The sequence below is a fragment of the Ursus maritimus genome, unplaced genomic scaffold, assembly GCF_017311325.1.
Source record: "Ursus maritimus isolate PB19 unplaced genomic scaffold, ASM1731132v1 scaffold_21, whole genome shotgun sequence".
NCBI lineage: Eukaryota > Metazoa > Chordata > Mammalia > Carnivora > Ursidae > Ursus > Ursus maritimus.
The window spans coordinates 57,046,593-57,059,660 of NW_024424564.1; the positions used below are offsets into that span (position 1 = coordinate 57,046,593).

General features: G+C 58.4%; 1 protein-coding gene across 7 annotated transcripts in view; it reads right to left on the bottom strand.

The window, feature by feature from the left end:
- Window positions 1-8,414: 8,414 nt before the first annotated feature.
- ARSA (arylsulfatase A) overlaps window positions 8,415-13,068 on the bottom strand; it is a 5,114-nt gene continuing 460 nt past the window's right edge. For 2 of the 7 annotated variants that reach the window (XM_040637794.1, XM_040637793.1), the window contains exons 2-9: window positions 11,120-11,373; window positions 10,490-10,730; window positions 10,154-10,372; window positions 9,910-10,079; window positions 9,496-9,620; window positions 9,276-9,403; window positions 8,961-9,063; window positions 8,415-8,860 (exon numbers count right to left, since the gene is read on the bottom strand). In XM_040637794.1, the coding sequence (XP_040493728.1) occupies window positions 8,541-8,860; window positions 8,961-9,063; window positions 9,276-9,403; window positions 9,496-9,620; window positions 9,910-10,079; window positions 10,154-10,372; window positions 10,490-10,730; window positions 11,120-11,337 (1,524 nt within the window). In that variant the 5' untranslated portion in view covers window positions 11,338-11,373 and the 3' untranslated portion in view covers window positions 8,415-8,540. Of the gene's footprint in view, window positions 8,861-8,960; window positions 9,064-9,275; window positions 9,404-9,495; window positions 9,621-9,909; window positions 10,080-10,153; window positions 10,373-10,489; window positions 10,731-10,923; window positions 11,003-11,119; window positions 11,374-11,927; window positions 12,199-13,068 lie in introns of those variants that run through there. The other 5 variants (XM_040637791.1, XM_008702854.2, XM_040637792.1 and 2 more) reach the window with 5 other exon arrangements.

Consider the following 13,068-nt stretch of genomic DNA (forward strand, 5'->3'; position numbering starts at 1 on the left):
TGCATCACCGTGGGGACCCACCACCGACCCACCCGCTCCCTCTGCTCTTCCTTCACTGGGTCAGGTGGGAATTCTCCACACCCTTTCACTGCCCTCATCCAGCTCAGGAAAGGCTCTGCATGCCTGCCCACACCTCCACCTCAGCTCCTCCAACTCTCCCCATTTTTCTGTATCATTAACCTTTCCCCCCAGCTGACCCTTTAGGACAGCTATTGGACATGCTTGAGTGTCCTTTTCCCTGGAACAACTCCCTCTCGGTAGGACCCTTCCCTTACAGCCCACCTTCCTTCCACCTCTTTGACCTTTCCTGCACCTCCCTCTCATCCCCTTTCCCTCTGCTCCTTGGATCTCAGGGTTTCCTCTAGCTCAGCTGTCTTGCAGACCCCCTCCCTGGCTTCTTCCCTTGGACTCAATGCCTTCCCTGTGCAGACCACTTGGCTCTGCTGTGTGCGTGTGCATTGGCTCACCAACCCCAGCTGACCTCCAGGCCACTCCTTCAGCCAGTCAGTGGGTTAGGGTTATGACCCTAATGAGAGCACTGAGGTGCAGAGGGCCTGAGCCGCCCAGTAGGGGCTGCGGACCCTTGGAACTCACAGGAGCACTTCCCTACCTGCTCCTGTCCAGCTGTGTTCTGGGTTCTACGTTTTTTTCCTCCGACGCCTGAGTTGGAGCTGCCCTGGATCCCTCATTGCTGCCACCTTCACCCCCACCCCGTCACTCCCAAGTCTGCCCCTTCACCCCGCCCCCCTCCCTGGATCAAACCACCTTGAATCTCCTCCTGTGTCCGTGCATCCAAAGCCTCCTCCAGGCTCCCTGCGTCCACCTGCGTCCGTGCGTCCAAAGCCTCCTCCAGGCTCCCTGCGTCCACCTGAGTCCGTGCGTCCACCTGCCCTGCAACCAGATGAGCTTTTGAACAAACCCCAGCGGGCACTCTCCCTCTTGAACTCTGCAGTGACTCCCTGTGGAAACTGCCCTGCCCCTGCCCCTCTCAGGCACCCCCACCCTCCACCCCATTTCTGCCCCTAGGACCTTTGAGCTTCCTGTGGGCATCCGCTGTCCTCTGTATGTTGCTGGGTGATCTGTCCTCCTGCTGGGTGCTGGGGGCGCGGAGCCTTGGCGTTGGTGAGGTGTCTCTCCTGGCTCCTCCCCTGGCAGAGGCTGTGGAAGACGAGTCCAAGAAAGCAGGGGCGCGGCTGATGCCCCCTCTCCTGGAGCCCAGTGCGGTGCGCGCATGCCCAAGCCCTCGGACCCCCCCCGTGGGAGTGAGCAAGCCTCTAATATCAGGACTCGGACCTCTGGAAATCTGGCTAAGGATTGCATCCTAAATTAAAACCTTTGTACACACTCCTGTTTAAAATATTGAAAGCATAAAAATAATCTAAATTTTGACCAACTAAAGGTATATTTCCTTAATTGAAATTTGGGCAGATATGAAGAAAAGTAATATGGAGATAGTTGTTATGCTCTCATGGGAAAATACGCAGAACCTATGCTAGAAACTAGGTGTTGAGAAGAGTGAGCGTGAAGAAGGCTAACAGTCTGTTTCTCTTCCTGTTTTCCTGTACAATGTCTTAATTGTTTCAAGTATTATTGGTGCTTATTAGAGACCCCCAAATGCAAATAGAAACATGCACAGAAAAACCAAAAATAAAAAAGCAAAGGCATTACTTAAATGCAAGCAAAAAAGGTTATTTGACCACAATAAATGTGCCTGTCTTAGGACTCTGCTGAGGGGTCCACCAGCTTGCCCTCCAGCCAGGCCGAGAACAGCACTCTGGAAAGTCAGTGCTCGTCACCATAAACACTATACAAAATAGAATTTCTCTACTTTTAAGTATTGCTTTTCCATTATAAAGAGCCCATGGTCATTATGGAAATTTTGGAAGCTGCAGAAAATAGAAGGAAGGTTACAAAGTTCTCAAGTCAAAGACAACTCTTGCTGATTCTGTATTGTCGTCCAGTCTTCCTTTCTCTTTCTTTCTTTCTTTCTTTCTTTCTTTCTTTCTTTCTTTCTTTCTTTCTTTCTTTCTTTCTTTTTCTTTCTTTCTTTCTTTCTTCTTTCTTTTTTTAAAGGTTTTATTTAGGGGCGCCTGGGTGGCTCAGTTGTTAAGTGTCTGCCTTTGGCCCAGGGCGTGACCCCAGGGTCCTGGGATCGAGCCCCGCATCAGGCTCCCTGCTCCGCTGGGAAGCCTGCTTCTTCCTCTCCCACTCCTCCTGCTTGTGTTCCTCTCTCGCTGTGTCTCTCTCTCTGTCAAGTAAATATTTACTTGACAGAGAGAGAGAGAGCAAGCAAGCATGACCAGGGGAGAAGCAGGCTCCCCCCTGAGCAGGGAGCCTGATTTAGGGCTCGATCCCATGACCCTGGGATCATGACCCCGGCTGAAGGCAGACGCTTAACCACTGACCCACCCAGGTGTCCCCTCCAGTCTCCTTTCTATATATGGGTTTTTATTTTATTTTGTTTATGACCAGAGAGAGAGATCAGGGGACCCAATGAAGAATTTATGGCAAGAAGATTAAAGCAAAGTCGCCCACGTCACTGTGAAACGAGCTGTGTGCAGTGGGAGATGGTCTTTGTACATGAGTCTCTAGTCATGAAACACAGACCAACAGATACATGATTCAGAAATGTTTGAGCAGCAAGAAAAAGGAGGAAAGCATGGATTTGAAAATCATAAGGTACAACAAACACACGTACACACTGGATTCTGTATTCTACATGTAGACAACACCATTTTTTTTGGATGTCAATGAAAATATATCAACAATAGATCACGTGATAGGTGACTCCAAGCCTTCAGCTCTAAGAGAAAGCCCCAGGGAGATGGGCCTGATCAGTCAGGGTGGGAGGAGTTAAGGCTGGCTTGGCTGCTAGAAGGCCCCCTGGAGAACAGCAGGCTCCTTCCCTTGGTCCTGTGACCTGGGTGCTTGGCCTTTGTCCTCATGACTGCGTGAGGGCTGTTGTATCTTCCAGCGCTGTGCTCAGTTTTGGGCAGGAGGAAAAGCAAGGGCAAATGGGAAGGCAGCGGATCTTGCAAAAGTCCCACGGAGCGCTGCAGTGAGGAGTGGGTAGGAGAGAGGCGGTGGGGGAGGAAGAGCTGGCGTGAAGTCCAAGCTCAAGGCCTCCCTGAACCATCACCGAAAGGATGAGAAACAGGAACACTCACCTGCTGGCTCCTGGCCCCCATAGGCAGAGGGCTGCCCCGGGAGTGCGCACCCTCTGCTCTTCAGGGCAGCTCACAGGCAGACTGAGAGCAGAGTGAAGAAGCAAGTCCTCTTAGGATCGCCCAGCCAGCCACAGCTGAGGTCAGAAGACCTGCCCCCAACCTGTGATCCTTTAAAGCTGAGCAATGTTTCTGACCTCCTCAAAAGAGGCACAGAGAGCGAAACCCATGACCGGGGAGCCCGTGGGAAGACCCGTCTCCACCCGCCAAGCAGGGATCCAAGACCACCCCAGGATGAGGCAGTAAATGGCACCCCCTCTGAAGAGCAGAGCAGCGCTACCAGGCTCCTCACCCCTGAAACGACCACCGTGAGCTGGCCTCACCTGGTTTGCAGGTGTGGACACAGGTGTGGTGGGACCTGTGCAGGTGTGAAGTGCGTGTGGGACAGGAGTTGGTACGCAGCACGGAAGCTCTCCCTGCATGTGCCCCCACCCCGCTGCCTGGGCCACGTTCTGTGGAATTGGCATACAACCCAGCAGACAGGCTGTCTCACATCCAGGTTCCCGTCCTGAGTAGCGCCCACTGAATCAGCTGCCCTGAGTACTGCTCCCTCGTACCTGTGAACGAAGTCCTTTTATCCACAGAACCTGGCAGAGAAGAGGATTAAACAGTTCACCCTGAAAGCTGTCTCAGCCATTGTTTGAGCGGATGGCGGAAAGGCGAACCTGGATTTTATTTTTTTATTTCCTTCGTGCAGAGTTGGAGCAGTCGGCTGCAGACATAGAGGGGTCTGGCGCCTGCCCCGTGCAAAGCCCCACCTCCACAGAACCCCACTCAGGGCCCGGTGGGCCCACCACTCCTTGGCCTTCACCTGCACAGAACACGCTAAGCCGGGCATGCCTGACCCCCTGCACCCCTCCGGGGCACCCTGCATGAGGCTGACAGGCACTGTGGTCAGCACAGGGGCGTGGAGGAAGCCCGCGGGAGGGGGCAGAATGGGCGGGCTCAGCACCGCCAGGACCCTGCCCTGTCCTTCCTCAGGGACTCCACGTAGGGACTGGACTGTGCTGCTCCCATGGGGAGGCATCTCAGGGTGGGTGACTTGTCCAGTCAGGGTGGCAAAGGAGAAGGAGGAGGTCATGCTGTTCAGACACGGTCCTCCCCGTAACGAAGAGTGGCAGGACGGGCACAGACGGACCCCCCGGCTGTGTCTCAGGTCTACCCCAGACACGGCACATTACACTGAACCCTCTGGTGGGGACCGTTCCTCTCCCCGTCAGTCCACATTCGCTGGGATTAGGAGGGTGGGGTTAGTACTTAATTTCCTTCTGTATCAGTGAGCATTTTGTGGTCACGACCAAACTACAAAAACTGACTCTGGATAACTTTTTTTTTTAGGTTGGTGTATATATAGGAAATCAAATATAATTGATAAAACTTTTAAAAAAATATTTTATTTGTTTGACAGAGAGAGTGCGCACAAACAGGAGGGGCAGCAGAGGCAGAGGGAGAAGCAGACTCCCCGCTGAGCAGAGCCCCACGTGGGGCTCGATCCAGGACCCCAGGATCATGACCCGAGCTGAAGGCAGACACCTCACCGACTGAGCCACCCGGGCGTCCCTAAGCTTGGATGACTTAGCCAAAAGGAAATGTAGTGGGAGGGAGCTGGGGACTCCCAGGGTAGAAAAGAAGGCCGACAAGGGTGCTCCAGAGGGTCAGCGGCTGCTTCAGGGGTGGGGGGGCAGCAGCTCCTGCCCCCTGCCTGGCGCAGCTCTGCTGTTGGCCGATGAACCAAGCCCCTTCTCCTGTTCTGTGGGTCCCCACCACCTGGAGATCCATGTCTGGGTGACAGCCAGCAGCTGGACTGACTGCCCCCACTCCAGGTTGGAGGGGGGCTGCAGTTCCCACAGGGCATTGGATGGTCCCTGGGGAGGGCAGGCTCTGGACACCATGTTGTTACAGTGTTTGCAAAACAATGAGGAGATATTTCCACTCTTGCCGTGGAGTCCTGGGCCAGGCCACCCCCCACAACCGCTCTCTCCAGAGCCCTAGGTTCCTGTCAGCTCAGATGGCACCCCAGACCCCTCTTTTTCCCTTGGGTCCCTTTCTTCTGAGACCACCTGAAGAGAGACACCCCTCCTTGCTGTGGGGGGTGTGGGGCTGCCAGGAAAATGGAGTTTGTGCTGGGGGCAGGCTGTCGTGCCTTGCCCCTGTGGCTGTGCCCAGGCCAAGGAGGGATCCTCACACTCAGGGCCCAGGAGGCTGAGGGGGAGGCGTAAGTAAGTGCACTCCTCCCTCTGTTACTTAACCCTGCACCAGGCTGCGGTCAAGGAGGTGACAGGACACGGCAGACCCCGGAAGGCAGTGTCAGGTGCAACAAGGGAAGGGTACACTTACTTTAATGCCGTGATTAAAACACGATTTGCATGAGCACAGAGAACTCAGACTGGGATCGCAGGCATTGCCGGGGCTGCTCTAACAAGCACATGGTACTTTTGTAGTTAAAAACATTCAGGGAAGAGGCAAATTTAAGCATTATTCCATGAAAACATCCCCTTTGCTCCCCCTTCCGGTCACTTGGGGGACAGGCGAGCCCGGGAGCGAGGAGGCGGAGGGGTGGTCTCCCTGCAGGTGCTGTCCCTCTGCCCGCCACGCAGGCCGCTCCAGACGTCCCCTCTTCCTTCCTAACGCAGCACCACCGTGTTTGCTCTGTCCGTTCCAAACACACGTAGCTCCTCCCAGAGGACACTGGGCTCCCGGAGGAGGTCGTGCTTGGGAATGGAAAGCCACCAGTCTGGGGAATGGATCTTAAGTTCACAGGAAAAGGGGCTGTTTTTTAAATCAACAGTGGCAGAGAAGAAAGGGAAGTGCAGGGACATCGCGGACAGCATCTGGGGCCACGACAAGTGTGTGCGTGCGTCTGTGTGCTGCGTGCTCACATGTATGTGCCAGTATGCAGGCGTTTGCAAGTGCGTGTGCACACCGGTGACCGGGTGAGGCGCGGCTGAAACGACAGACCAGCGTCTCTGCTCGCAAAAGCACCACACAAAACCAAGAGTGGTTCAGAGGGTGATAGAGTGTGCTTCTCTCGCAAACCTTGGGTGCAGAGGGTGGGTTTCGACAGCCCTCCTCAGATTTCAGCCGACAGAGAAGCATCCCTGATGTAGTCAATGATTTCTGCATCCCCCTCCCCCAACGATGATACTCTGCAGGACCCGCGCTCTTCCTTTGCCGTGTGTATCAGTGGAATTCTCACTTCTGTTGAGGTTAGGGTACAGATGTGACGACCTAAGCCTGCGGCTTTATTGCTTTACCCACCGCCCTCCAATCAAGTTAGAGAACATTTATAGCCCCTAGTGTCCCTTCTCAGGCAATAGCCACATACCCCCACCCCCACCCGGGAGGAAGGGGCTCCTATCACGCCAGAATCCCACCTGAGATCTCGGGGTTGATGCCAATACCCTTTGCTAGACAGGAAGTGTCACGGAAACAGGGATCATCCCCTCTGGTGGACTGTGCCCCAGCATTATGCACAGCACTTGGTGGTGAGCCAACGACCCAGGTGGGCAGCAGGCCTGCAGGACACCTGTGCCTGGGGCTGTGCGTGGACGTTAGCGCTGGTGCGGTTCTTGCTCAGCGTTTGGTCTCTGGAGGTCATGTACAGACGGTGTGCCCGCTCCAGTTCCCCAGTCCTCACTCTGGAACCAAGGCACCTTGAGCTGACTGCCCCACTGGAAGGGAAGCTGCAGCCTACAGGGGGAGAGCATGCCCAACTCATCTGGGGCCTCTTAATGCCAGCATCAGAGGCTGCAGGGGTCCCCGAGGAAGCCACTGCCCTATGGGGGCAGCCCCAAGACACAGCAGGAGCTGGGGCGTGGTCAGTGTGGCCCCTGAACCAGCCCCGAAGCGATGGGAGAGCCAGCACACCACGTCTGACAGCAGACGCTCACTCTCCAGACCGCCCGTACTCGTACACGTGGTTGCCATACACCCCATTCACGTGGCCCATTCACGTGACTTCCCTGGGCTGAAAGTAACAGATAACCCACCAGCAGTGGCTTAAACATGTAGGGTTTATTATACTGTGAGCTCTGGAGGTAGGCGGCTGCAGACACTGGCTTAGCAGCAGCAGGATGTCTGGTCAGGGCAGCAAGAGCACCGTCCTCACTGCCCCCAGAGGAAGAATGTGCGGGGGACCCAGGGGTCCTGGCAGACTGCCACTGACCTTTCACTGACCAGGACTCTTAGTCACATGCCATTCCTGGAGCAATCATTGGACTGGATTGTGACTGGGTCAGGTGGAGTTGTACCGCCTAGTCAATGGGCCTCTGCCCGACACTGGAAAAGGGTCTACTGGTAGGGAAGTGGGTGCTGCCCTTGAGCACCCAGACAACGCTCTTCTGAGCCAGCGCTGAGGGAGCACATGGGGCACGCGTGGACCTGCCACCCACACACACACGAGGTGACGACAAGGCCTACACACCGCTGTGTGGGTACAGGCGGGCAGTCAGGAGTCCTCTCTGCAGAGCCATTGACAGAGCACGCTGGCCCCACCAGAGGACAGCCAGGCCAGCATGCCAGGGCTGAGGGGTGTTGTGTGGGGAGTAGGGCAGGCCTCCGAGGGTACAGGGCTCTAAGGAGTTGGAACTTAATTCTGAGCACCATGGGAAGCCTGCAGAGTTTTGAGCAGGGATGGAACCAACCCTGAGGTATGCCTTTGTCCGCTGGGTGGAGAAGCCAGGAGACAGGAAACGTGTGGGGAGGCGGAAAATGCAGAACTTTGGCAGGGGCGGAGGCAGGGCCTGGGGAGCTATCTCAGGAGCTTATCTCCTCTTATCCCCACCTGGAATGTGCAATCACCACCTGCCTTCAGACAGGGTTCTGGTAAGAGCTCCCCAGGAATGCGTCTTCCAGGGAGTGCCTGGAGCTCACTGCAACTTCAGGGTCGCGTGCCCACCATGCCCTCACACCCACCCCACCCAGTTCCCGCACACAAAGGCACTTACTATGGCTTCCGTGAAGGGACACGCTCACACTTAGGAACCAAGCCCGCACTGACACATACAATCACAACAGTGGTGGGGCAGCTCCCGGAGCCAGAATGCTTGGGTTCCCAGCCCAACCTCCTAACGGCTGGGTGACCTCAGACAAGTTGCTGGATCGCTCCATGCCTCAGTTTCCTCATTTGTAACACAGGCAGAACAGCACCTACCTTGGGGTTATCATAAGGATTAGATGAATTATCACACCTAGGAGTACCAGCTGGTGTTATTAGCATTATCAGGTACAGACCCCCTCAGCACACCCACACCACAGCAGTGAACCTCACACGCCTGGCTGGGGCGAGGGGACGTGGGCTGGCCTGCACCAGTGCTCTCAGGCCTGGGGCTCTGGGCAGTGGCAGCAGGACGGCCGGGGGGTGCAGCCAGGCTGACAACAGATCTGCAGGGCAGGGTCCTCACCCCGGGCCATCTGGCTGGGGCTGAAGGTCACGGAAGCATCGAACTGGGCCTTGAGCAGCTGAAGTTGCTTCAGCGCCTGCATTGCTTCTGGGGCGACCTCAGCCACACCTCCCAGAAGATTGTAGTTCTCACCAGGGTCCTCAGACAGGTCAAAGAGCAGTGGGGGCTCATGGGCAGTCAGAGGGTTAGAGGCGTGGCAGGCAGGGTCCGGCGTGGTGTCACTGTGGATAGAGCCTAGAGAGGGGGGCACGTCTGTGCAAAGGGCAAGAGGGAGAGGAGGGGCCGGGCTCTGAGGCTACAAGGGGGTCAGCAGGGCTGGGGGAGAGGAAATTACCCTGGGTGAAGAAGTGAGCTTTGTACTTCCCACTCCGCACAGCAAAGACCCCATGGACCTCGTCTGGGTAGGCCGAATAGAAGAAGAGAGACTGCCGGGGGCTCTGGGGGCAAAGTCAGGGATCACAGGGTGGGCAGGGGTTCCCCAGCACTCATCTGTGTGTAGCTGGAGCCACTGGCCTTGTGTCAGACCCTGGATATGTAGCTGCTCCTTGCCCACCCAGGAGCCCCACTGGCAGCACCATCTGGATGCCACTCAACAGAGGCTCTCTGGGGTGGAGCAGGACAGCCAGGGTCTCGGGGTTGTGAGCCCTACCTTGCCTGTGCCCAGCAGCAGGGGGCTGAGGTCAACACCATCCAACGTGACGTTGGGTAGCGGAGCCCCAGTCAGGGCTGCCAGGGTGGGCAGGATGTCCAGGGAGCTGGCCAGCTCATGGGTCACACCTGGAGGCAGAAGGCTGTGTGATCACTCCATTTGCCATCAGGGTTGGGGAGGTGGGGCCAGGGGTTCATGAGGAGAGGGCCTGAAGACTGACCAGGAGCGATGTGGCCTGGCCAGAAGGCCAAGGCAGGCTCTCGGACACCCCCCTCGAAGGTGGTTCCCTTTCCACAACGAAGAAGGCCAGAGCAGCCGCCATGCGACATCCTCATCGTCTCAGGCCTGGGACATGCAAGGAGGTCATCAGTGATGCTCAGGGTGACCCCTGGTGACCCCGTCCCAGAGGTACATGCGGTGCACCAAAATGGCCAGCACGTGCCTGTCCCCTCCGTGTCCTACCAAGACCAGGACCTCCATGTACTTGTGGCCCCATGGGTCACCACCACACAGCCAGCATCTCCTCAGACACCCTTAGCCCATATGTCCTCAGCCACGAGTCAGGAGGGGAAGATCCCAGCGACCCGCCGGTGAGGTATCAACCAGCATTTCCCCACCCCCTGCCACAGCAAACCCGTTGTCTGCAGTGAAGATGACCAGCGTCTCTCCGAGCAGCCCCAGGTCCCCCACAGCTGTCATCAGGGCCCCCACAGCTGCATCCAGCTCCATCAGGGAGTCCCCAAATGGCCCTCGGCCCGAGCGCCCAGAGAAGCTCTGCCCACTGAACTGGGGGTAGTGGGTGTGCTGTGGGCGGAGACAGGAGTTAGCGCTGGGTAGGAGTCAAGGGCAGCTCAGGGGACAGGGCCACGGTCACTCACGTGAGAGGCGTAGTACAGGAAAAATGGCCGGCCCTGGCGCTGGGCATCAGCCATGAGGTCACGGGCGAAAGCCACGTAGCGGGCCTCGAGTCCAGGCAGCCACGGGGGCTGTGCTTCCACGGACAGGTTGGCCAACAGCGGGATAGGGACCAGGCCCTGGTCACAGCTGCCATCACAGGGGGTGGACGGCGGAAAGCAGGTCAGGTTCTGGCAGGGGCCCTGGGGGAGCAGTTCCATTCAGGAGTCTGGGCTGTGGGGTGGGGCTCAAGGGGTCAAGGGGAAGGGGACTGGTGGAAGGTGGGGAGGAGGGTGGCTGAGGGCCCTGGAGGTTCCTACCTGGTCATGGGAGTATGGGATGCCCAGGAATCGATGGAAGCCCTGGTGGGGGGGCAGAAAGGCCCCCTCAGGCCCCACCCCAAGGTGCCACTTGCCAGCTATCCCTGTGAGGTAGCCTCGGGCAGCCAGGACCTCAGCCAGGGTCACCTCCTCCAGGGGCAGACCCCCTCGGGAGCTGGGCTCCAGAACTCCAGGGTACAGGCCCATCCGAACTGGGAGTCGGCCAGTCAGGAGCGCAGCCCTATAGGGCAAGTCACAGAGTCCGTGAGACAGAGAGAAACTAAGGCTGAGACGGACACATGGAGGAGGGAAGAGCGGGGAGGAAGACAGAGAAACGTGAACTTCTCCAAAGATACAGAGCCCCTTGCCTCCCCCACCGGAGCCCAGAGTGAATCCGGGAGACGTTGTACGGGCTCCCCTGCCCCCTCACTTACCGGGAGGGTGTGCATAGAGACATGGGCACATAGAAGTCGGTGAAGCGCAGCCCCCCTGCGGCCAGCTGGTCCAGGAGCGGGGAGGAAGACAGAGAAACGTGAACTTCTCCAAAGATACAGAGCCCCTTGCCTCCCCCACCGGAGCCCAGAGTGAATCCGGGAGACGTTGTACGGGCTCCCCTGCCCCCTCACTTACCGGGAGGGTGTGCATAGAGACATGGGCACATAGAAGTCGGTGAAGCGCAGCCCCCCTGCGGCCAGCTGGTCCAGGTTGGGGGTGGTGGAGCTAGGGTGCCCATAGGAACCCAGGTCCCCATAGCCCAGGTCATCAGCAAAGATCAGCACGATGTTAGGGGGGCCAGCAGTGGCCAGGCCTGTGGCCAAGGCCAGAGCGAGGGCCCACAGTGCCACCATGGCACACAGCACAGATGGGGCTGTCACAAGAGACCCCTGGGAGGGAAAGCAAACTGGCTCCAGCAAGCTCTACTCAAGAGACCCCAGATCCAAGCGCTATCTTCCGCTGAGACCCCAGATCCAGGTGCTATCCTCCTGAATCCCCAAATCCAGGCACTAACTCTCCCCCGAGACCCCAAATCCAGGCACTACCTCTCCCCTGAGACCCCAGATCCAGGTGCTATCCTCCCCTGAGACCCCAGGCACTAACTCTCCCCTGAGACCCCAAATCCAGGCACTACCTTTCCCCTGAGACCCCAGATCCAGGTGCTATCCTCCCCTGAGACCCCAAATCCAGGCACTACCTTTCCCCCGAGACCCCAAATCCAGGCACTACCTTTCCCCTGAGACCCCAAATCCAGGCACTACCTTTCCCCTGAGACCCCAAATCCAGGCACTACCTTTCCCCTGAGACCCCAAATCCAGGCACTACCTCTCCCCTGAGACCCCAGACCCAGGCACTACCCCCTTCTTGAGACCCCAGACCCAAATACTCCCCGACCCAGACAACCCCTTCCTGAAGTCCCAGCGGACTTCCGGAGACCCCTGACCTCAACAGAACCCAGGAGACCGTAGCCTGGGATATAACTCCCTGGAGACCCTCGGGGACCAGGACACCTGATTCTCGGGCGATCTGACCCTCTTCACCTAGAGGCTGCGGCTCAGGCTCGTGGTCAGGGGCAGAAGTCACATGACACTGACCCCCGGGGCCGGCGCGGCTGGACGAGGGCAGTACCGGGCCGAGGAGGGGCGGGTCGGGACAGCGGGCAGCGGTGCCCTCCGCTGGCGCTTCCGCCTCGGCCCCGCCCCGCCCCCGGCGGCGCCCCCGTCCCCGCCCCGCGGTCCCGTGACCCTCCGCGCGCGGCCGCCCAGGGCGGGGCTCTCGGGGGCGGGGCCTATCGGGGGCGGGGCCTGGTGGGGCGCGGACTGGGTCGGCGTCGGGGTCGGGGTTGGGATTGGGGTCGGGGTCGGGGGGCGCGGGTGCGGGGGTGGGGGGCGCGCGCTCGGCCCCGCTTAGCACCCTAAGGCCGTTGGAGGGGCTGGCGCGGGCCAGGCTGGGGCGGCGCGCGGGGTCGGGCGGGGCCCCCAGAGCTCTGGGGCTGGGGGACTCGCGTCCTTTCGGAAAGGCCCTGAGCGCAAGGGGGTGTTGTGGGCATCGCTGGATGAGCCGCGCGGAGCGAAGGCCGTGGAGCCTGCCGACTGCTGGCTTTTTCCCCAGCGTTACTTCTGGTGCTTTTCTCGACGCACGAGACGGCAAATTCTTTCAAGCCCTTTCCCCTCCGTGCACGTGTCTGTGTGTCAGTGTGTGGTGTGTATGTGTGTGTGTCTGGGTATCGGGGGTCTGGCCTGCTTTGGGGTTGCACGATGGGAAGAACGCACTGGCAGAGGAGATGAGTAAGCTCTGGCTCCATCACTGGATAAGCTGGGACAGATGACTTCAGCTTCTTGGTCCCCAGTTGGTTTGGCTGTGTCAGTCAGAGGGAGTGTCCAGGAGGATGGTTCGGTGGGTGTTTTATTCAGTGCAGTAACTGGGGCCCCCAGCCAGCAGCTCCCCTAGAGCAGCTCCCCCTACCCCAGGAAATTCTCCAGGGCAGCTTTCTGGCCTCAGTTTCCCCCACAAGCTCAGGGCATCCCTTTGGGACCTCTGACCTTGGGAAGACCAGGACCTGGGTTTCTGGCTGGGGGGGGGGG